A 22,671-nucleotide genomic window follows, 5' to 3' on the forward strand; every position below is an offset into this window, starting at 1 on the left:
TTTATTAGAATCGCATGAGTACTAGGCTTGACTCTCTAACTTATTAAGAACTATGGGTGTTCATGCAGGTGGATATTAACTGTCTGCATCCGCTATATATCCGCTATTATCCGTTATAAGCACATGCGAATGCGGTTAGCAAAAACCTCTAGCTGCATATGCAGATGCAGATAATGGTTTTACGGTGTGCAGATGCGGTTAATCATTAAGATTAACTGCATCCGCATACCCTTTATATATATTATATTTAATAAATTCACCAAAACGACACGTTTTAGTGTCTAATACCAAAATAATGTCGTATGGATTAGATATAGGTTATGTTTACATTGATTTGGTTGATTGTGTTGCTTTTTTGTGTAACACTTAAACAAAAAGGCAAAAGTAATGTGAATTCAATATATTTTTAAAAAATTAAGACTTTAAAAAAAAAAAAAAAAAAAAAACCTGAATTATTTTTAAAATTGTTTGAAATAAGCCCTAATAGAGACTCAAATATGGCCAAAAAGACTAAAATAAGTCAATTACCTAATATGCGGAGAGCGGATAATAACCATGCCGATGCGGTTAATAAAAACATTACGTAGATATTACAAATAACTGTATCTACATCCGCATGTACACCCCTATTAATAATCCCGACCCAAAACCAAAAAAGGCACCAACAAGTTTCAAGGAGGATGTAAGAACACTAGCTAATTAAACCCTAACTATACTTCACGTACTTACCAAGCTTGTGCTATTATGTTTCACTCATCATAAAGCACTTATTCAATCTTTCGCATGCATACTACTCTTATACTCAGGGGTGGAGTTAGCTTTTACAATTTTTTTGGGTGGGGGGGGATTGAAAAGAAAAAAAATGAGGGGCCAAAACTAAAAAAAAAAAAAAAAAAAAAAAAAACACAACAAAACAAAATTAGGGGTAAAATTTTAATTTTTAAATTTTTTTAAATTTTTTTTTGGAGAAAACTTGGGATGGGGGGGGGGAAAGCCTCAAGTGACTCCGCCCCTACTTATATTGCTATATTACAAGTATGCTGGATCCATAGATATACCTCATCATGCCTCCTCATGTAATACACAATCAATTAAGCTAAAAAACAAAGATGAAGTTTCTTGGACTTTGTGTATGTGAGAGTTTAGTCCTCTAGCTAAGATCAAGCCACTTTATATAAATTCCACATTTTTTTTATCTTTCATTTTATCAACCCTAGTCATGAGGACGAAAGAATTAAGAATGTCAAAATATCATCTTAATTTGTACCTGGCTACATGGAGCCTATATATTCCTTTCTGGTGGCCAATATATGTATATATCAAAAGGAGCGGCCTGATGCACACTAATGGTGATCAACTGATCATTCATTCACTTCAATTAATGAACAGACAAAAGTAGATTCCTATGGAGGAGTGATCAGAGAGAGCATGAAGTGCAAGCAATTTCCCTTTCCCTTTCCCTTTCCCATATATTTACAAGGATGTTCAGTCTTGAACTAGATCCTGTGCCCTTCAAATTAGGCCGGCCTTTCCACGTTTCAGCATTTTACAAATTAGTACCTCAAACAGCTGGTGCCTGGTGGCCTGGTAATGGCAGAGCAGCATGTTCCTGCTAATTACTAGATCTAAAATATCCACCTCCTCCATCTATCTCCTTCGTTGTTTGTTTCTGTTTACAGCTATTTTAAAACCCTACCTCAAAAGTTCCCTCTCCCTCTCTCCTGTAATATTATTGCTCAGAAAAAAAAAAAAATTTAAAAAAAAAAAAAAAAAACCCGACGTCAAAAGGTACATGCAAGGGGTAAGCGTGGCATGCAAGCCAGCCAAAGCTAGCTACCGAGCCGATTTGAAAGCCATGAATAACAAGCACGAGAACCAAGTACTGGAACCGCCGTGACCACCAGTTTCATGGGGTCGGGAAGCGACGCGTTAGTGTACGTACGTCCGTGTGTACTACGTTAAGGCGATGACTCCTGCAATGAACATGTTGAACAATCGGGAATTTGGGTGGACTTAACTAATTAAATAAGTTTCTTTTATTATTAAAAAAAAAAACAGTAATAATAAGACAAGAACAAGATGCAAAATATTTTAAAAGGCGGGCATCATTTCCGCTATCGAGGAAAATATTAAATAGTGTTAAAATATTGATTAAGTGATTAAATTTATATTTTTTTTATCGGCTTAAATTTTTAGGATAAGTGATAATTTAACATGGTATCAGAGCCTTAATTAATTGATTCCGTTATTTATCTCTCATCTCAATTAAATATTTCACATGCTAACCATCACTTATTAATTCGAATCTTAATTAATTGACTCCGTCATTTACCTCTCATGTCAATTAAATATTCTATTTGTTGGCCATCACTTATTAAAAAGAAGTCTGAGCTTACACGTGAATGAGAGTGTTAAGGTATTGATTAAGTGATTAAATTTACCTCTTCTTATCGGCTTAAGATTTTGGGATAACCGACATCCTACTCATTGTCTGCATTATATATGTGTTCGTTTGGTAAAATAATTTAGAGGTTGCTTTTTTAACTTTTTAGTTGTAATGTAATATAGAGTTGAAAGTAATTATAAATTTTTTGTAAGTATTTTGTATGCCGAGTTGTTTGTTAATATATTTAATTTTTTACTACAAACTTAAAAATTGTCTTAAAAAATATTGCTCCTTCAGGCCTCGATCAACACCCCGTATCTTGGGAAAGCGAAACATGACAAATATTGTAGTTGGTCACAAGGTTTCCTTGGTTACTTGACTTTCAGCTCAGGCCTCTTGTCATATTCTTAATTTGATTAATTAGTTAATTAATTATCTTTCAAAGCTTGGTTTCAGTATCTTCAAAGTATTTTGCTGTCAAATTATGATCCACTTAATTGATCCCATATGCCGCCTAATCTACAATCTTTCACCCTCAAATGGGGTTTTGCTTGATTATATTGTCAAATCATCTTTTCCCGTTTCCTACGTAAGCTAGGTTAAACAGACAACTAAGAAAGACATCAAATAAAACAAAACTTGGTCACTAATATATAAGATAAGCTAGAAAGCACTTGGCCCCTAATTATGTTCTTTAGTTTATATATATCATTCATTTATTTGTTGGCCCATTTCATTTCCTGCTTCAAGCAATTATGAAAGGTTAACTATTTTTCAACCAAATTTGGATCTTTTTTTTTTTTTTTTTTTCTTTTTCTTCTCTCTATCCGAAGACGAAAAAGGGTCACAAGGAACAAATTTGGCCCCTTATGTTCGTTAGTTTATATCATTCATTTATTTGAGCAACCACCCCTTTGGGGGTGGCCGCGCGCCACTCCCGACCACCTGTGAGATGGTGCAGGTGTTAGAAATATTCAACATATTACTTAAACTAACATGCGTAGTGGAAAACGAATAAGACAGGATTCAGGCTTACCTCTAACCATATTTGCTCAAGCTTTTCCACGATCCATCTGAAGAGCAAGAAAAGATTATTTGAGGGATCTTCTAACCTATGTCTATGACTATATTGCCGTACTGATGGTGTACACAGGCTATTAATTTATAGGCTAGGTCAGGGACCCTCAAATATGGTAAGTACCGTATTGTTCCTCCCATCAAGGAAACAATATTATTAATTGATTTTAAATCAATTAAACGATTTCATTACGGTAATCTAAATTAATTAAATTACCTAACCGTAATACCGTATATTATATTTATAATAAATATAATAAACACTGTATATGTGGCATATAGGCCATATATAGAGATAATATCTTACAGCAGGGCCACTCCTATTGGCTGGGGAACCGGCGTATCCTAATCATTTTTCTTGAACTTTTATCTAGCTACCAAATTGCCACTACTCAACCACCATATTTAAAACATAATTATGGTCTATCTACCATTATTAATGTTGTTTTCCTACTAGCTTCTGAATGATGGAACTTTAAATGCATTACTGCCAAACTGAGAAAAAAATAAATAAATAAAAATAAATATCCTTTTGTTTTTTCTGATCTATATTTTGATTCTCGGCTTAATTTGGGTTGGACGGTATGGGTCAAAGCAAGAAATTAAAGAGTTTGGTACACAAAAAAAAAAAGAATTTGGTGCAGCAAATCAATGAGTTGAACCCCTAGGTCTAGCCTTCAAGTATGAAACTTGTTCCCTTGAGTTTGAAACCAGCTTTTTGTTGTATGATTGGGGGATGAAATCATAGAGGCAAACATCCAAATTGATTGCAACCTAATTAATTAAGGATACCCTATTCAAACCGAAAAAGGATCGAATTAGAGTATATATATATTAAGGCTTGTCAGTTAGACAAATGATCATCTAGACCAATTTATGTGAGAAAGAATGGGGAGAACAAGGCCACCCATCATGGTCCATTAAGGACAGGGTGTAGGATATATTTTTGGGGAAAATGTCTCGTAGGTTTATCAAATCATTTTTTAAGGTTTAAATTTTATTAATTAATTGAATTATTCTTTATGCTTATTTATCGCACTCATGTCATACCAGAATATGATGTGTACGTTTTAAGTGAATTCTCATGTCAGTAACTTAAAAAAAAAAAAAAAAAAAAAAAAAAAAAAAAAAGTGTAAGTTACTTAAAATAAGTTATGTCAACTGGTGTGACATGAATGTGATAAATGTGTATAAAGAATAACATTACTCTTATCGATTTACTCCCTTGAGTTTTAATTGTTATCAAATAAATCATTTTGTTTATCGATTTACTCCCTTAAATTTTAATTATTATTGTTTTATGAGTAATGTTATTTAGTAGATTATTGTACGATGTCATAGAGCTTGATGAACACTTGTAAAAATCAGCCATTCGATTAGCATTTATAAATAAATAAATAAATAAATTAAGAGCTAATTTTTACTACTACGTCATTCCAGTTATATGCCAGACGTATAATAGTCTACTAAATTAATTGTCTTACTCTTATATTATTGTTTTGTAGGTGGATTGCAATAAAACAATGCCCACTTCAGCAACTTCTAGTGGGGACGGATAAGATTTGGATCAAAGAGAAAAGTTCTACTCAAAGGTGGTGTGAACTCTGGACTCCTGTTTAGTCTCTTTCAAGTACAAGCTTACTGGTATGAACTGCTTCTTCAACTTTCATCAATTTATAGCAGCTTTGAATTTTATAGATTTGGTTGTCAAAAAAGGACTGAGCAGTTGGGATCATCGTGAAGATTCCAGATGAGGAAATTAATCTTCTTCAACATGTATGTGATCCACAATACTCAAATAATTAATGTCAAAATTTTGTACATTTTGCTTATAGAAGACCTTCTTTATTTGGTAAATTGGTCAGGAAAAAATTAAAGACCAACTTGTGGATTTTGGGAATGAATTTTCTTCAAACTGGGTTGAAAGAATTTTAACGGCTAACTCAGTCTATAAAATTGTCATTTATTTCTTAACATGTAAGAAGCATATACTTTTTTCAATTATGTGTTTCTCACATGCAAATTAAAAACTCGTGTGCTTCTTACATGCCGATCAAATAACACGTTGCAGTTTTATAAATTGGCCAGGTTAGAGGAAATTTCTATTGTTTATAAAATGTATTATTTAAGAAATCAAATTGTAGAGTATTTGCATATTGGGTTGGATCATTTCAATAGACTAACACCCTGAAAATTAAACGAAGGCTTAAAAAATTGTAAGCTTTTGTTATCGATTAGGCTAGGAATTGGAACTCATCAGCGTCCAGATCCATGATTCAATATCCATACATACAATTATAAAAGTTTCATAAATTTTTGGCATAATAGCTGATAGGAGTCTTTGTCGAATCCTAATACTTGGATTAATTCAAGCCGATCTCTATCTCATTAATTAGTGATGAGATATTATCTTTATATTTTCAGTTAGGTTGTCTTATTAATTATCTCTATCTTTCTAGTTGGTTTATCTTAAGAGTTGTTAAGTTAGTAGAAGTGCATGTTATTGCTTATGTTTATCGTAGTTAATTATTAATAGTACCTACTTGTATTTCTATTTAAAGACCATTTGGTCCTTAATAAAAAGGAAGAAAAGAATTAGAAAAATTGTGGTTTATAATTCCTACCCTAAATGAAATATTGTGGTGTTCTTCTACCCTAAGTAAAGAATTGTGGTCTTTCCTACCCGAAAAGAGCTATCAATCCTGTCATCTTTCCATTCCATTTCTATATTCATCTCTGTTTTTCATACATCCGTCACAAATCACGCATCAATAGCTTCCTCATCCATCACGTAGATTTTGCAAAGGACGTACAAAGTTTTCCCTTTTTTCTGTTTTTCTATTTAATTTTATCAAAACCAACTCTATATATATATATATTATCTATGCAGACTAGCATACAATATATTATACAGAAATTAAACCAATTAATTATATAGAGCCATGCGTGAACGGTGAACTTCAATTATTAATCTGTAATCTCATCTTGTCAAATCATATACTAGCATACAAGTCTAGGCTCCTGTTATGAACTAGTTCTTTATCTTCAAATTTGGCCCATAGTAGCCCCACTCCCATATTAATCTCTCTCTTTTTTTTTTTCTTTTCTTTTTTTTTTTTTGACAAAAACCAATTGTTAGATGTTACGAAGAGTTGGTTCGAAAATTTAGATATGCATGTGATTCACGTTGTATCAAATGAAGATAGAGGGTGAGCTTTAAGCTATAATATTGTTTACATTTGAATGGGAATTAATTACTATATACCAATATCTTCGTTCGTTTTTACATGCGACAACGAGAGTATGGACAAAATGTGGTGACCTTCTTCGTCCATTATGAACATTTAGGGTCCGTTTTTGGTATGTAGAATACACCACTGAAATTGAATGATTATTTCTATGAAATAATTATTTATTATTATTATTATTATTTTTGGTTGCTCACCATTTCTTGGAATAGTTATTGTATCCCCTACGAAAATGTTGTGCTCCAAAAATGTTTTATTCTATTGTAAAACACGTAAAACTCAAGTCGGATTAGCAACAATAATTAGTCCCTTTCTGGTCTATGCTTACTAAGTAGAACTATAGATTGCTAGCAATCCCTGCCCAAGACTTGCTTGGGTAGGTCGTACTCATGTATTTGATGTTTAAATTACTAGTAATTCAAGCAGCAAAATTACTTGAAAGACAACCATTTAGATCTTAGCGAAGCATCGACCAAGGAAGAAATGTTATCAGATGACCCATGTTGTACCTAGACCACAAGAACTTACAAGAACAAAGGAAAGGAAGATTATGCCTTGCCAAGGATTGTGAGAAAGAGGTGTTGAAAGCTGCGGACAACCTCATCAGTGGAAAGGGCCGTGAGGAGATTTCTGTCTGTTATCAGGTCTTAAAACTCAAATAGTGTTAATTTTTTTATCCTGGAAAATGACATAGTAAGTGTTAGTTGATGGACGCATCTCGTTTGTTCATTATACACACGACACAAGGTTATAGGTTAAAAGAACCCTACATGGGGTCAACTGAGGATCTTATTCTTTATTTCTTTGTTTCTTCATTTTCCTTTTAAATCCGTTGGTTCATGTTCATATTTTACTTGCAATCTGAAAATTATGATGGGAAAACATATAACGAACAAGAGAATTAATACAATAAATGGTCACTCTGATGTAGCATTTTCTTTTCTAATCCACTGCTCGACTGGTTTTCTTGAATTCCAATGTCTCTGCTTTCTCATGCCAGAGGTCCTATGCTCACTAGTGCTTGGTCTACTTAAGGAACCAACAGACTGTGTTCCCAAGGTGACTGCAGGATCCCTTCCTTGTTGCTCACCAGATTCTCTGGTCGACACAGTGCTAGGCGATGCCGCTGGCTGTTTCACTTGTTTTCTCGAATTCCATGCTTTGTGCTTCCTCCTCCCGGTGCGCGTTTGCGCGCCGGTGTTCGGAAGAGTTGTGGAACCACTAGAATGCGTTTCTGGGGCACCTGTGGGTTCTGTTTGTGGTTGCTCAGCTGATTCTTTGGCCAAAGTACTGGCAGCAGATGCAGCTGTTTGAGGGAGAAACATTCCAGGCACAACAACTAGATTTTTTTTAGGTTCAATTAAGCCATTGCTTTCTTGCTGTAGCCTTAATATGGCCTCAAATTTTTGTCTTCTAACGTTCTCAGAATCAGACTCAAGAAGCTTCTGATTGTCATCTACTTCAATTTCATCAAAATTCTGGAATCAAAAGAAAAATAGTCCGTAAATTCCCCGGCACTTGATACAACTGAACAAGTAATTATTGATCATAGGAATGAAAACAAATATAATCCAACAAATACTACTATAGACGAGTTTACAACACTGAACTGTTAGATTATAACAAATTATCAAGTTTACTCAAGGATAATAACCCAACCCCAGGCTTTCAAATAGCAGAATCTGCATAAACTAAATCAGTTCTAGTTCAGAACATCCAGGTTCCCCACCAATATATGTATAAACGGCTCCACACTTGCTTTTTAGAAAGTAATAACTTGCCCATCATAGATTTAAGACCTCTTTCCCTTTTGTCTTTCATAATAACTAATATCAGCCAAGTGTACAACGAAAACAGGTATACAAATCCAAATGACAGGATGCCAATGATTTCTTTTCTAATCATTGGGCACAGTATCTCTCTCTCTCTCTTTCTTTTTTCAGTGTGAATTTTGGAGCAAAGCACCTATCTGTCAAGTATGTTTATCATGCAAACCAGTGGCATAATGCAAACCACAAATAAAATTATATAATGCGTAAGATGGCATACCAATTGAGAAGAATGAGAACCAACCAAGCCAAGTACATGCTCGAAATCCTTGGCAAGAAAAACATTGCGGCAAACTGGGCAGGTTCCCATGCTCTCTTCAATTGCTCCATGTGTGTCTAACAACAAATATCAGTTACTAATGAGAAATCAATATCATGGCAGAAAATTAAAACAAAAAGAAAGAAAATGTTGGGCACTGTCGGTGAGACTACGTATTTGGTCATGACATCATCATTGAAACATGCAAAACAAGGTTGTTCCCACAAATGATTTTGTTGCACAACATGAATCAAAACACTGGAAAGTGCTCTATTATGTTCACAGCAAGAAAGGTATGGACATTTTTTTTTTTTTTATCATGTATCATTTGTATGGGGTACAAAGTTGCAATCTATTTTACATTGCAATGGCCAATTAGAAAAGACAATTTGAGAACTACTAATAGTCACTTTTTAAAAATTATTTTTTAAAAAAATAAAAATAAAAAACTACCAAAAGTACTTTTTGAGCTCTTTCTCGTTTATTTAGGTTAAAAATAATTACTATGCCATGAAGGATTAGTGTGTTTATACAAAAGGTGGAGATGACGAGGATTCACCAATAGCTTGAACATATAACAAAAGAATAATGTATTTAGTTTTTCTACTTAAGAAATAACACTGATTAGAAGGCACCCAAGGGAATATAATGCATACACATGAGGCATACAGAAAAAAGAAACCCCTGAAGGGCAAGCAAGAATAAATCATATCTGGAAACAGGAAAGCAGTCACAAGTTGACCCAATTTTTTACCGGCTTTATTTTCCACTGTTCTGATAGGACGTATAGTTGCACTAGATGAATCATTAACATTTGTTTCCTTTTCCGCTTGGAGCCAATACCACCACCTAAGAATGCATTCACTGCCACAATTCAAAATAAATGCTCAAGAAAATTAGCAACAAAATGCGTATCTAAGATCAGCCATAATAGAAGGGAGAGAGAGAGGGAGGGACAGAGAGAAAGAAGACAGGACTACCTGTGAAAACAATGAAAACAAGACATTAACTTCATAAATGGCAAAGTTATATTCTGTTCATCATCTGGAAGGAAAGGATACAAACACAGAGGACAATCACCGTCAGGATGATTCATAATAGTGAGCTTCTCCACCGCTTCCTATAAATTAATTCATCATATCAGCTTTTTTGCAAATATACATCCTAATCTGATTCGAATACATAAATAAAATTCTTGGATTTACAGTTGAACGTCAGATCCCATTAAAACTTTTGAATAATTAACATCTGCAACTAAAATCAAAAGAGTTGGAGAAACAATTCCCTAAGATTATCTTTCCCACCCCTATGACCAAATACATTCTACAATATGCACAACCAGCCATAAAGAAATACCAAGACAAGAAAAAGACTACAACCAAATAACAATGCTAAGGAAAAGAACGAACAATACAACTGCGTGGCTTAATATTTGATAAAGGCTGAATGTTACACATTCAAGCCCCTTAATTCACATATGATAATATCTTAGTTTTGTTATAATTTGATGTTTTGTGTTGGTTTTGTGTTTTCTTGCATTTTGCAGGTTTTGGAAGAAAAACACTAAAAATCCATCAAATTTCAAGCATAGAACAAAGTCTCCATGAATATTGAAGTTGGGAAACTCATTTTTGGAAAGATCTGATTGATGTAGAATATTGAAGTTGACAAACTCATTTATGGAAAGATCCGAATCCAATTCAATTTTGGATTTGTTTGCTGCTGAAAAGAGAAATCGGCAAAATCTATTATTTTTGGAAAGATTCCAGAATGAGAATGTCTTCGTATTTTAACCATAACTTTAAGCTCAAGTATCAAATTGTGGTGAAATTAGTGGCGTTGGAAAGCTAATACAAAAGGCAACAAATATCTCTAAAATAGGTTTTCCATAATTCGGACTTCTACTACGTCAAAATCGTTCCGCAATATAGGACCGAAAATCTGGACGAATTTGGAAAGATTCTAATCCAACTCCAACTCGATTTTGGACTTGTAGCCTGCATGAAATCATCTAGGGTTGTTTCTAAACTCTATAAATACTCTTCTAAGTCCTCTAAAACAGACACACAAGCTTTGGGAGAGGAATCGGAGGTTAGATCAAGAAGAGTTTTGGTTTTTCTTCCTTTCTTTATTTTCTGTATGTATATAGTTTTAGTCTGAATTAGTTGTAATTAATTACTCTTGTTGGGGCTCGATTGAAGCCCTAATCATATTTCTTTAAAGTTTTGATTTGCCTTACTACAACTATATGTGATTCTTAATTGATTATTTTCAGTTTTCTTGAATTTCTCGCATGTTTATGTTTGATCATCATATGCATGTGGTATGGATTTGTTATTTATGTTAATTTGGATAATCGAGTCCTAGGCATAATAGAGTGACGAAAGAACCCATCACAGGTTCTTGGATTAATCAACATAAAGACAACTGGAACAGATACCATGTTCCAACCTGAGTGTGTTTGCCGATTCTTATAGTTTTATGCTTTCTTGAAGAACAACTTAATATACACCCATGTTAAATCCTTCAAGAAAGAAAAGAGTAAGTATATAACCATGCCTAACTCGTTGCTTAGGGAGATCAATAGCTTTAGGAATACACATTCATGCCCTTGTGGCTGACAAACATCAAGCATCGCAATATGATTTGTAGTATTGTGCATATCGTTTCCTAAAAAGAGTATGATTAGTGGTGAATATCGAAGCCCTACCCTTTTATTTATTGTTTTCAATTATGTTGTTTACTTTATTCCATAGCAATTATATTCAAAATATCTATCTTAGGAAATTCTCTTTAAACAAATTACCAATCCTCGTGGAAGTTATCTCGTACTTGCTTTCTATGTTTATCGTTTTGATCTTGTGCACTTGCAAGTAAAACATACATTTATTCGCCTATTATTTAGGTGGATATTTGCACAACAAAATTTTTGTTGATTCCTATATCATCTCATACAACATCTCAGTGATATGGGTGGATTTTGTGCATGGAAACAAATCGAAGTCATTCTTTAGAACATATTCTTAAATTGTCACAATCATCAAAAAAAAAATGGAACAAATCATAAGTTCAGACAATCCTGAACAATTTGGCTAGGTGTATAGTGTAGTTACCTCACAAAGTGCTACAAGCATCAAATAAGACAAGAGTTCACAGGCTTTGTCTCGTATACAAGTTATCAACTCTTTTTGCCTCCGGTCATCAAGACCCTTGGAATCTAGTAGATTAATATGAGGTGGCTCCTTTGGATACTACCAGAAGATATAGAAAGAGTTAGTGCTGAAGTTGATAAGATCACACAATAGCTTGCTAGAGTAAAATGACTCATGCATATGAATTTAAAACAAGATTGGACAATAATATACCATCACAATAATTTCAAAGCAAGCATCATGGTCGAAATGATATTTATGTATTGCAATATACCTGAAGCGGCTGGATGCACTAGGCCATGCTCCTGGGCCCCATTAAAAGTATATTATCATTATTCTTAATCCCTAAACAAATCCTCTGTTTTCACAAATCATTATATTGGCAAAGTAGGTAACCTATTTCATAATCCCTAAAAATATTCATAACATTATAATGAAATAGATGACCTCAACATATATACTCACAATCTACACCATTCATGAAGTAGCCAATATGCAATTCATTAAGCAAAAAACATATATGCTACGATATACCTCGGACCCTGCTCGTATGACAATAACTGCCTCCACAAACTACAAAGAGAAAAATTAAAGAAAAATTAGAGGCAGTCTAAGGCAAGACCAATTTCAATTTCAATTTCACCTGTAACCCATTAAAGAAAGAAATCACAACATTGCAGCATATAAGTTACACCATTATCTAACAACTAAATCTTCTAGTAACTAATTGTAAAACATAGTATCCAAGGAGAAAGACCCTGGATACAAATCCTAATACTTTACATTAGGTTTCAAAATCCACGAATAAGACACAGACAAAAGTGAATTTCGGAGAAACACACAAGATGACTGTCTAAATTAAAAATTCACATATTCTCTCTCACCTAAGCTCCAAAAACTAATCGGTTGTTTTAGAAGTCAAAACAACAGACTAGAATACCATTATGCGCAGGCATATACTAATCAGTACGATATACATAAGCACAATGACATAGAATTCCGATAATTTCAAATCACACAGAGTATAAAGCAATAAATCAACCCAGTGGAAAACCATTAAAAATAAGCTTAAGACAATATCATACTTCATGCTGCTAATGACTCTGGATCCCATCGACTTCAAACAATTTAAGAAAAACAATTCATAACCAGCTATCAAGGCCGAGAATCCACAAATATCCATCTCAAGCAAAGTAGCTGACAGAATCCCCAACCAAGCAGGTGTTACGAGTAATCTTAAAACTGAAATTAAGTAATCAAAAACAAGAAGTTTTAGATTTTCCCTGAATACAACTTCTTGCCCCAATAAAGGTGTATCAATTTTTTTTTTTTTTGATAAGTGGTGTATCATTTATTAATTCCAGAATCAAAGAATAAGATAGGACAAAGAGATTCGACAGTTACTTCCTCTCTCTCTCTCTCTCTCTCTCTCTCTCTCTCTCTCTCTCTCTCTCTCTCTCTCTCTCTCTCTCACTTTCCCTCGTTATCTCGGCAACCAAACAGAATCTAAGAAGTAAAAAGTAAAGGGACCTGTTGAGACGTCACATCGGCGGTGCGAGGCTTGATGTGGAGTTGGAGGTGTGGAGGGTAGGAATCGATAACCACGCAATCGTCTCCGTAGACTGCTTGCACAGCTTCTACTTCTGCCTCCATTTCCGCTTCATCGGCGGTGGCCATTGTACAATCAGCAACAAAGAGAGAGAGAGAGAGAGAGAGAGAGAGAGAGAGAGAGCTTTTTCTCTCTATTTTTGGCCTTTGAGAATCAAGATGGTCTCTTTAATTCTTTTTTCATTTTTGTTTTTTATTTTAAAATTACAATACCGAAAAAATAATAGAGAACTTCAGACAAAATTTAAAAAAAAAAAAAAAAAAAAAAAAAAAAAAAAAGGGATAAAACTTAAGTAGATTTTTCATTCAAATAAAAAAACTCCAAATATGTTTTTGAAAAAAATAACAAAATATAATAAAAAAAACAATTATTACCCAAACATGCCTAAGGTTTTGAAATTATATTTTGATAATTTACAAAAACAGAAAATAAAATTTAAAAAATATGTTTGGGAAGCTTAACTAAATTGAATACAAAATTATGTTAGGGTAATAGCAGTTTTTTTTTTTTTTTTTTTTCAGAAATCAAGGCAATCAATGGGGTTGTTGATTTTCGATTGCCAGCCTTTTTCATTTCATGTAAAAAAATTTACAATCCAATTAGGCACACGCTTGATACAGGAAATAATTATTTTATTAAAAAAATAATTAGCTATTATTAGAAATATAATAAATTATAATGTAATAATTATTCATATTCATTAGATTGGTTATAACACTAATATAAAAATTAAATATATATATATATATATATATATATATATATATATATATAATAAAAAAAAAATTAAATATGTATTCGTTTATTTGATACGATGCTAGTGAATAGAATCATTTTATAATCAAATTTTTTTAAAATACTACTATAATGTAATTTTAATTTATTTTTTTAATGACTTTTTTTTTTTTTTTGAAACATAAATAGTTATTTAATAATTATTTTTTACTTCATATCTAAAGAGTTTTAGCAAGAATTGCGGTGCTGTCATGAGACACAAAGAGAGAAATACCTAAAGCAATTGATGGTAGATAACATCTCCGCTCTCTCTCTTCTCTTTGAGCTTTCACTTTCTCTCATTTAGGAAATAACATCACAAGACTTTTTGTCGTCCCTGTTGTCTTGCATATTTCATTCTACTTTACCTCACGAATACCTCTCAAATCAACCTCCAAGGTCTTATTGCAGAAATTGAAGCTCTTGCGTGGGATGGTCCCGCTCGTTTGGAGACTCTGCCTATAGAACACCCCAAACAAGCAATTTTTGGGTTGATAAGTAAACTTTTGTCTGCAAAACCTCATCATCTTCAATGGGTTCGTGATACCCTGTTGTTGCATGGAAGTTTGCAAATTCTCTTGAAATCAAAATCCTTTCTTCATATAAGTTTTTGTTTACTGTTCATCAACGTTCTCATGCTGAACGGATTATGCATCAAGGTCCTTAGAATGTCTGAGGCTCTTTGCTTATTTTCAAATTATCAAGCCTTGGTCTTCTGAACTAGCCTTTGAAGAGATGAAACTTAATATATGTTGTTTATGGATTCAAGTTCATGGTCATGAATGCTGTCAATGCTATCAATATTGGTAAAACTATTGTTCCTCTGTGAAGGAGTAAATAAGCCAAATGAGCTATCATTGAGGAAAACAAAAAATGAGAATGAGGAGATACATAACCAAATCCAATTGATCCATATCGGGTGAAATCCAAGTTCATGAAGAATAGCCAACAAAAATTCAATTCCATTTTATCAAATATTTTTTCCATATCAATATTGACAGCCATTAAACTACCCTGCACTGCCTCGTTTGGATTTGAGAGAATGGAGCATTTTATGAGCTAAGATGAAATTGTCTTGTACATTTCCATTAGGCACAAAGGCTATTTGGAATGGAGAAATAAACTTGTTGAAAAGAGGCTTGAGCTTGTTTGCAAGTAACTTAGAGATGATCTTATAAATAATATTACAGAGACTAATAGGGGGATAGTGGTGAATTGAAGGGGCTCAAAGTTTCTTGGAGATTAGAGCAATAAAAGTATGGTCATGAGCAGTGTTTCTCTTATCAGTTCTCTTTATTATCCGATTCACAACAAAGCTCATGCAGCTCTTTTGGTAGCTCGACTGTTGGTTTCTTTTGGTTTATCTCACTTTATTTTGGAAGGTGATTCGCTTATAATCATTATATCTCTTCAATTGTTTACCATTACTCAAAACTGGAGAATTGCTTCTACTGTTTCGTTTTTCATTCCATATTTCTATCATTTCTTAGTTGGACAACTCGTAAAATTAACCAAAGTGCAATCTTTTATGCTTATCATGTGATAAATTGGGCCGCAACCATAATTTTTTTTATGGCTGCATTCCTATCATTTTCCATTTTTATAGTTATTTTCTTCCTTATATTGGGAAATATTGCCCCTTTTCTTTATGTTCCCTAGTTTTGTTCAAGTTTTTACCATTGTACTTTTAGAAAAAGAAAAAAGAAAAAAGAAGAAGCAGTTGACGGTAACTGGTTTTAATAACATTTTTTTAGAAAAATAATACGGTGTAATATTTCCAAATGAAAGGGAAATTTATTATTTTCAAATTTTTGTTAGTAGAATAGTTATTCGTTATTTTGAGGAATATGTTAAAAATAGTTATTTTTAAGAATAAAAAACTAACAAAACAATTAATAATTATTTCATATGAATAGTTATTTTTCTCTATCCTACATGGCAAGATATAATTATAATTTTATTTTTTTTTTTCGTTTTGTGAATACAAAGTCCTACCTCTCCCTCCTCCTGGTTAAGGCTAAGCCTCTATCCAAGCATTACGCTCAGAGGCGAGCATGGCCATCCTCGCATTTCCGCTAGTCATCTCATTCCTCAAGCCCCATACCTCGCGCCTCTGCCTCCTCCGCGCCGGCAAGCCCCATCCCAGCCGCCTCTACACGCCACTCGTCCCCCGCCGCCACTTCATCCGAACCGCCGACTCTGCAATAAGCACCTCCTCGACAATTCCACAGCATTCGTCTACGGGACCCAACAACGAGCCCCTCAGAGCCTCCGTCCCTACTTTCCAACAAGCCATTCAGCGCCTCCAGGTTTCACTTCGTTTTTCCCTCTTACTTGGAAATTTGCACTCTAGCTAGGTTCATAGAGTGAGAGTGAGTGATATCTGTGCTTCCTAGTTGTTAATGCAAGTGAAAATAAATTGGAAAATGATTTTTCCTTTATTTTTTTTTATTGATACTATACTGTTATTAATATTGTAGGAATATTGGGCTTCGGTTGGATGTGCCTTGATGCAATGCAGCAACACAGAGGTACTGTTTAATAGAACATTAAATTAATTTCACGGTTCTTTTAGTTGAATTGGGTTGAAGCATTGAAAGCCAGTTACTTTCTCTAAGCCACTCATCTAATTGACGTACGTTAATGATTGCTCTGTCTTATTGAGGCTTTGTCTGTGCTGACTAGGTTGGAGCTGGGACTATGAATCCTCTAACATTCTTAAGGGTTCTTGGTCCAGAACCGTGGAATGTTGCGTAAGTATGCGATCGATGCAAGTTTTATAGAAGTACAGCCATTATAATTTAACTGTATAATTTGAATCTAGTTTCGTGAAAAGAAGTGCTATCATCTTTTTTTTCTTTTTCTTTTTCTTTTTTTTCTGTAAAAAAGTGTTGTTGTTGTTGGTTTTTTTTTTTTAGGAAAATGAAGTTTAAATTCATGGACTGAAGAAGGGACTTTAGCCCCTGAACTACCACCACATTTTCAATTACGCTTACAAATTTTAAAAAGTGAAATTGGGCCCCTGAACTATTATCGCGTGTCAAATTAAACATTTTTGCTTTTTTCTTTCCAAAATACCCTTGAAGTTATTAAAAAATTACCATTTGAATAAAAAAAATTAAACAAAAAAATGGGAAAAGCTGAAAATGCCAAAATGAGTTGGCCCCTTTCATATTAGCCCCCCTTTTTGGCATTTTCATTTTTTCCCCTTTTTTGTTTAATTTTTTAATATATATATATTTTTTTTTGTTCAAATGGTAATTTTTTAATAACTTTAAGAGTATTTTGGGGAGAAAAATGCAGAAGTGTCTAATGTGACACACGGTGGTAGTATGGGGCCCCGATGCCACTTTTCAAAGTTTAGAAGCTTAAATAAAAATGTGATGGTAGTTCAAGGGCTAAATATATTTTTCAACTTATAATAATGAGTAAACACGGGCGGTTTCCTAGGGTTTTTTGTGCACCCTAAGGCTGAAAGAGATAAATAGGGATTTGAAGTCAGTCCAGGGTTTTGGTTGCTGATTTAAGCTTGTTAGCACATGAGATCCTCTGGTTTTGTATATGTAGTTAGATACTTTCAGCTACAGTGCGCTCTTCATTGATGAGTAAATATATAAACAATGATAGAAACCGTATAGCCGAAACTAGCTGTAGTTCAGGTATGTCTGAGACATTCCTACAAGTGCTCCTTGCTGTTTTTTAATTTTATTATTAGTAAGTTTCAAACAAGCTGTTCTTGTATTAAATAAAACAAAAGACGGTTTATAATAAAATAAAAGAATCATGTATTCTGTTGTTTTTTTTTGCCCTTTTATTAATTTGAATTTGATGTGAGTACTTGCCTTAGTTGCCTATCAAGTTTGTTGAAAAAACTTATAAAACAAACAAATAGTGAAATTGGAATCAACCTTTTGACTCACAACAGCCAAAATCTCTCTCATTTTCATCATGATGATAAGATATCTCTTTGAAAGTGTGTCATCAATATTTTAATAAAACTTTTTTTACTTATAAAAAAAAAGTGTGTCAGATCTTTGGAAGACATCGAAGATAGCACCTCCAAAGAAGCTGGATCTTGCGCAAGCAGCACTTCGGAGCTGGATTGAGAAACCGAAAAGATAGAGCACACTAAGTCGAACCCATCTCAAACAGTGGAGTCCTTTGACCCTAACTCTCCTACTTGACTTGACGAACAACGCCCGGATCCTTTGGCCTGCTGAGAAGATCTGAAAAGGAGCTTAAAACCGTTACCCGACGACTTGTAAACCGGCTTGAGCTGGAGTATGGGCTTCTTGTTGACAGCCTTGGCCCTTGGCCCTGACTCGATCCAGCTCAAATCGGCATAGTTCTAGAAACATCTTCACCAAGCGAACGATGAAACTACCCTTCGTCTCTATCGTCTTCTTTGCTATGCCGTTGGAAGTAGCTGCCAATGAACCAGGGAGCCCAAGTTCATATTCATCGCAGCACAATGCCGTTTACATCTCCTCACCTCCATTCGCCAACACAATCGGAATTAGATCGACAGGAGTCATAGACAACGTCTCTATCTTCTTCTCTGCTGCTACGCTGTAGATGGCCGTCGACGAACTTGAGACCCCTAGATCGAGCGAAGTCATGAACACCGGCTTAAACCCCACAGACTTCTCAACATCTCTGTCCACCGACCGAAGCACAACCGCTTAGGAACGACCGGACAAAACATCCCCTTTCTGTTTCCCCACCATGAAAGGCTCCTCAAAAACCAGCGGCCACTCCTTTGCTTCGAGAAAAGCCAGCAATTGACGCAGCTCACCCAGTATCCGAGATCAACCCCAACCCTCATGGCCTTCAAGGAGCCAAATAGCCCCTTTTCGGCCACCCTCAGTGTAGGCAACCACTTTAGGGTCAAGGTTGTTAGCAAGAAGCCCATACTCCAGCTCAAACAGGTATACAAGTCGTCGGGTAATGGTTTTAAGCTCCGTTTTAGATCTTCTGAGCAGGCCAAAGGCCAAAGGATCTGGGCGCTGTTGGTTGGGTCAGGTAGGAGAGTTAGGGACAAAGGTGTTGGACTCCATCGTTCGAGATGGGTTTGACTCGGTGTGCTATGTCTTTTCGGTTTCTCAATCCACCTTTGACGTGCTGCTTGCACAAGATCCAGCTTCTTTGGAGGTGATGTCTTTGATGTCTTTCAAAGATTCTCTCAAGGATGCAGAGTCTTCTCTAGATCCGGGAAGCTCTGTTTTTGAATTTGTTGATTTTGGTGTCATTCATTCAGGGGCAGCTGAGTTGGGAGAGAGACTACGTCTCTCTATTCTAGAGGCATTGGTTTCAAAGTCGTTCCAAGAATATTATAGGAAGGCTACGGAAAGTTGACCAGTGCATTTGGATGAGGGGTTATTTGTTGATCCTGTGGAGGCAATGATGGTTGATATTGCAGTTGTGACTACCTCATTTTCCTCTCTCGGGCGTTTCTCCTGCGCCAGAGCCAAGGGAACCCTTGAGCCCAAAGCAGTATAAAAGTGTTTTGGTCCGTCTGGGGAGGGTGTTGTTTGGGATTAGGGCGATGAAGTTTGGGATAGGGAGGATGGTGTATCCTATTGGGTGTTTATCCGCCCGACATGCCTTTGGATTGTCGGCGGATGGTGAAGAGGATGAGGTTCCGCTTTTGGCTATCTTGGATGTCAGTGTAAGCGAAGAAGAGATTTATCGGGAACAATGATTGTGCGCCAAAAGACCAAAGGTAGGAGGGAGGTGTTGAATTTGAAAAGCTCCATTAATTATGGCGATGATTATGCAACCTCCTAGCGTCGAAAGGCAAGGCTTACATGACGTAGTGTTGAGTGCCTCTCGTTGGCCTTAGGTCTTTCAGTTTTTTGGGTTTTTAGGGTCTTGCGGGTTCACTTGGGTCTCTTTCTTTTTTGGGATTGGTTTGGTTGTTATCTTGTAGACTACTTATGTACTTAGGGGCACTTTCCCTTTTTTTATAAAATTTTATTACTTATCAAATAAAAAAAAAGTGTCATCAATATCTCTTCTACTACTAGTCAATGGTTACTATACTTTTTCTAACACACATAGATTGGCCATGCATAGAATAGGGGATTGATGTGATAGTAGATCAGTATTGATGTGATTTGAGATCCTGTGTCTCACATGATGGTTGATCAGGTGTGTGTCAGTTTGACATTTCTTGGACCGAACTCTTGCTTATTAGTCTTTGCTCGTACTGTGTTGGTGTATCTGTTTATTTGCTGTAACTATGCTGGACCAACTTGCAATTTTGATTTTGATCGCTTTGCTGTTCTGCTGGACTCTTCAAAATATTATTTAATTAGCTAATTTAACTTGCTGTAAAGCTGTGAGATGTTCTGTCATTGCTCTCTTTCATAGTGCATGTGGGCTTTTAGAGCTTTTTAAAGTTGACTGGGCTTCTAATGTGAAGTTTCTGATAAAAGGTATGTGGAGCCTAGCATTCGACCAGATGATAGTCGTTATGGTGAAAACCCAAACAGACTTCAAAGACACACGCAATTTCAGGTTAAATTTTAGTTTATTTGTTGAAATTTGCCTTTTCTGGATTATTTATGGAGCTTTATTTTAGGATTAAATTATTCCCTGGCTTCTGAATTTGATCTCAGGTTATATTAAAGCCTGATCCTGGAAATTCACAAGACCTTTTTATTCGTAGCCTATCAGCTTTAGGTAGTGACTCTACCTCTATTTTTCTTTAAATTGATATGAAGTGAGAAGGCATTAATGCGTCGTTTTCAATAGTTGCAAGGAACTCACATGTGCCCTTTGTCCATCTTCATGTTGTAGTGCTTGTTGATTCTTATGTTGAACTAATCTTTGTGACTTCTTTTGCCATGTGATGCCATTATCAGTGCAAGGAAAACTTCAGAACTAAGCCCACATCTTGAACATGGGGAAATGGGCTAGAACTATTCTTTTCTGTTAAAAAATAAGGAAAAGAAAGTGAAAGGCTGTTTAAGAAAATGAGACAGGCCTTGTGTACAATGTTGATGTTGATTCTTTTCTTTACCAAGATGCATACACATTCATATCTTTTGTATAGTTGAAGGGAAGTGAGCCGTTGTTGGTCTCCATCCAATTGTTGTAGTTGAATCACTTGCCTGAATCAATGTCTATAGATTGGGCGGTTGAAAAATCTGTAATGTAGTGGGGTTGTCTTGGGGTTTGAGGATCAGCTGATGGCCCTGTTTACTGCGAGTCTGCGATAGAAGAGTATTTGGTGAGTTAAGGCTCATTCGAGAGTGGCGTCTTTATGTGTGCGGCGGCATTAGGGAAAATCTTGATTTTGGATAACCTAAGGAAGCAGAACGTCATAGTGGTGGATTTGTGTTGTATGTGCAAGAAGAGTGGAAAGTCCATTGATTATATTCTTCTTCATTGCGAAGCTGCAAGAGATTTATGGAGTTTGCTTTTCCATTTTTTTGGTGTTGATTGAGTTATTCCTAGAAGGGTAAGAGAGTTTTTGGCTAGTTGAAGAGGTCAGGTTGGGAAGTCATAACATTTTGAAAGTTTGGAGGATGACACATTTGTGCTTAATGTGGTGTATTTGGAGAGAATGGAATGCAAGATCGCGAAATTTCAGCCGTGAAGCTAAACAATATTATGTTCAAATCCCTTTATACATGAATAGTGGCATAAGATAGTTTGCATTTTTCTAGTTTTTCCGACTTTTTGGACTTTTGTTCTTTTTTCTCCCTAGTAAATGATTTCTCTTGTATACTTATTGTGTGCTAGGGTGCGCCCCTTTGCGCTTTCAATGAGATTGAATTACTTATAAAAAGGAAAAAGAAAAAGAAAATTAGTAATAGATATGGGTATCAAGAGGGACTTATCAAAAAAAGATATGGGTATCAAGAGGTTCCCTAATATGATAATCACGAGCTTTCCTTTCAATTTGCAGATGGTTGCTGCATTTTGATTGGTTTACTTGATCCAATAGTGGGACTAGTAGGAGTGCCATTGGTCTAAACTATCAGAATCTTGGTTCCCCAAGAGCTTCTGGCCCACCTTGTCCCAGTCATCAAAAGCTACTTTCCAGATATACGAACTCCCATCTGGCCTAGATACCCAAGATTGTTGACATGCAACTCCATTTAGCTCGGTTGTGCTTGTGTGTGAACAATCATGCGATCACTGCCAAGCTTGAAATAGCCCATGTTTAACGCATTTATCTTCTTCGTAGATCTACTCCTTTTTGCATCATATGCATTCAAACTAATGTTCCAAATCTGATGCAGAATAAAGCTCCACTGAACTCAAACCAAATAAGCCTTACGCTTTCACCAACTCTACCTTTTCACCACCCATGTTCTTTGTAATGCC

At 35.2% G+C, this 22,671-nt stretch overlaps 2 protein-coding genes across 3 annotated transcripts in view; one reads left to right on the forward strand and one right to left on the reverse strand.

Annotated features, from left to right (window-relative positions):
* Positions 1–7,459: 7,459 nt before the first annotated feature.
* LOC133880667 (uncharacterized) lies at positions 7,460–13,704 on the reverse strand. Its single transcript, XM_062319651.1, has 7 exons — positions 13,482–13,704; positions 12,486–12,524; positions 11,913–12,050; positions 9,780–9,919; positions 9,554–9,663; positions 8,761–8,876; positions 7,460–8,189 (listed from the first exon to the last, which is right to left on the reverse strand). Exons 1-7 carry the CDS (start codon positions 13,626–13,628, stop codon positions 7,629–7,631), a joined length of 1,251 nt encoding a protein of 416 aa, XP_062175635.1. The 5' UTR covers positions 13,629–13,704; the 3' UTR covers positions 7,460–7,628.
* Positions 13,705–16,330: 2,626 nt separating this feature from the next.
* The window catches only part of LOC133879443 (glycine--tRNA ligase, chloroplastic/mitochondrial 2), a 36,756-nt gene continuing 30,415 nt past the window's right edge, over positions 16,331–22,671 (forward strand). For both annotated transcript variants that reach the window (XM_062318014.1, XM_062318015.1), the window contains exons 1-5: positions 16,331–16,643; positions 16,815–16,865; positions 17,020–17,087; positions 20,772–20,853; positions 20,955–21,018. In XM_062318014.1, the coding sequence (XP_062173998.1) occupies positions 16,389–16,643; positions 16,815–16,865; positions 17,020–17,087; positions 20,772–20,853; positions 20,955–21,018 (520 nt within the window). In that variant the 5' untranslated portion in view covers positions 16,331–16,388. The remainder of the gene's footprint in view (positions 16,644–16,814; positions 16,866–17,019; positions 17,088–20,771; positions 20,854–20,954; positions 21,019–22,671) is intronic.

This window comes from Alnus glutinosa, chromosome 10 (genome assembly GCF_958979055.1).
Source record: "Alnus glutinosa chromosome 10, dhAlnGlut1.1, whole genome shotgun sequence".
Lineage (NCBI taxonomy): Eukaryota > Viridiplantae > Streptophyta > Magnoliopsida > Fagales > Betulaceae > Alnus > Alnus glutinosa.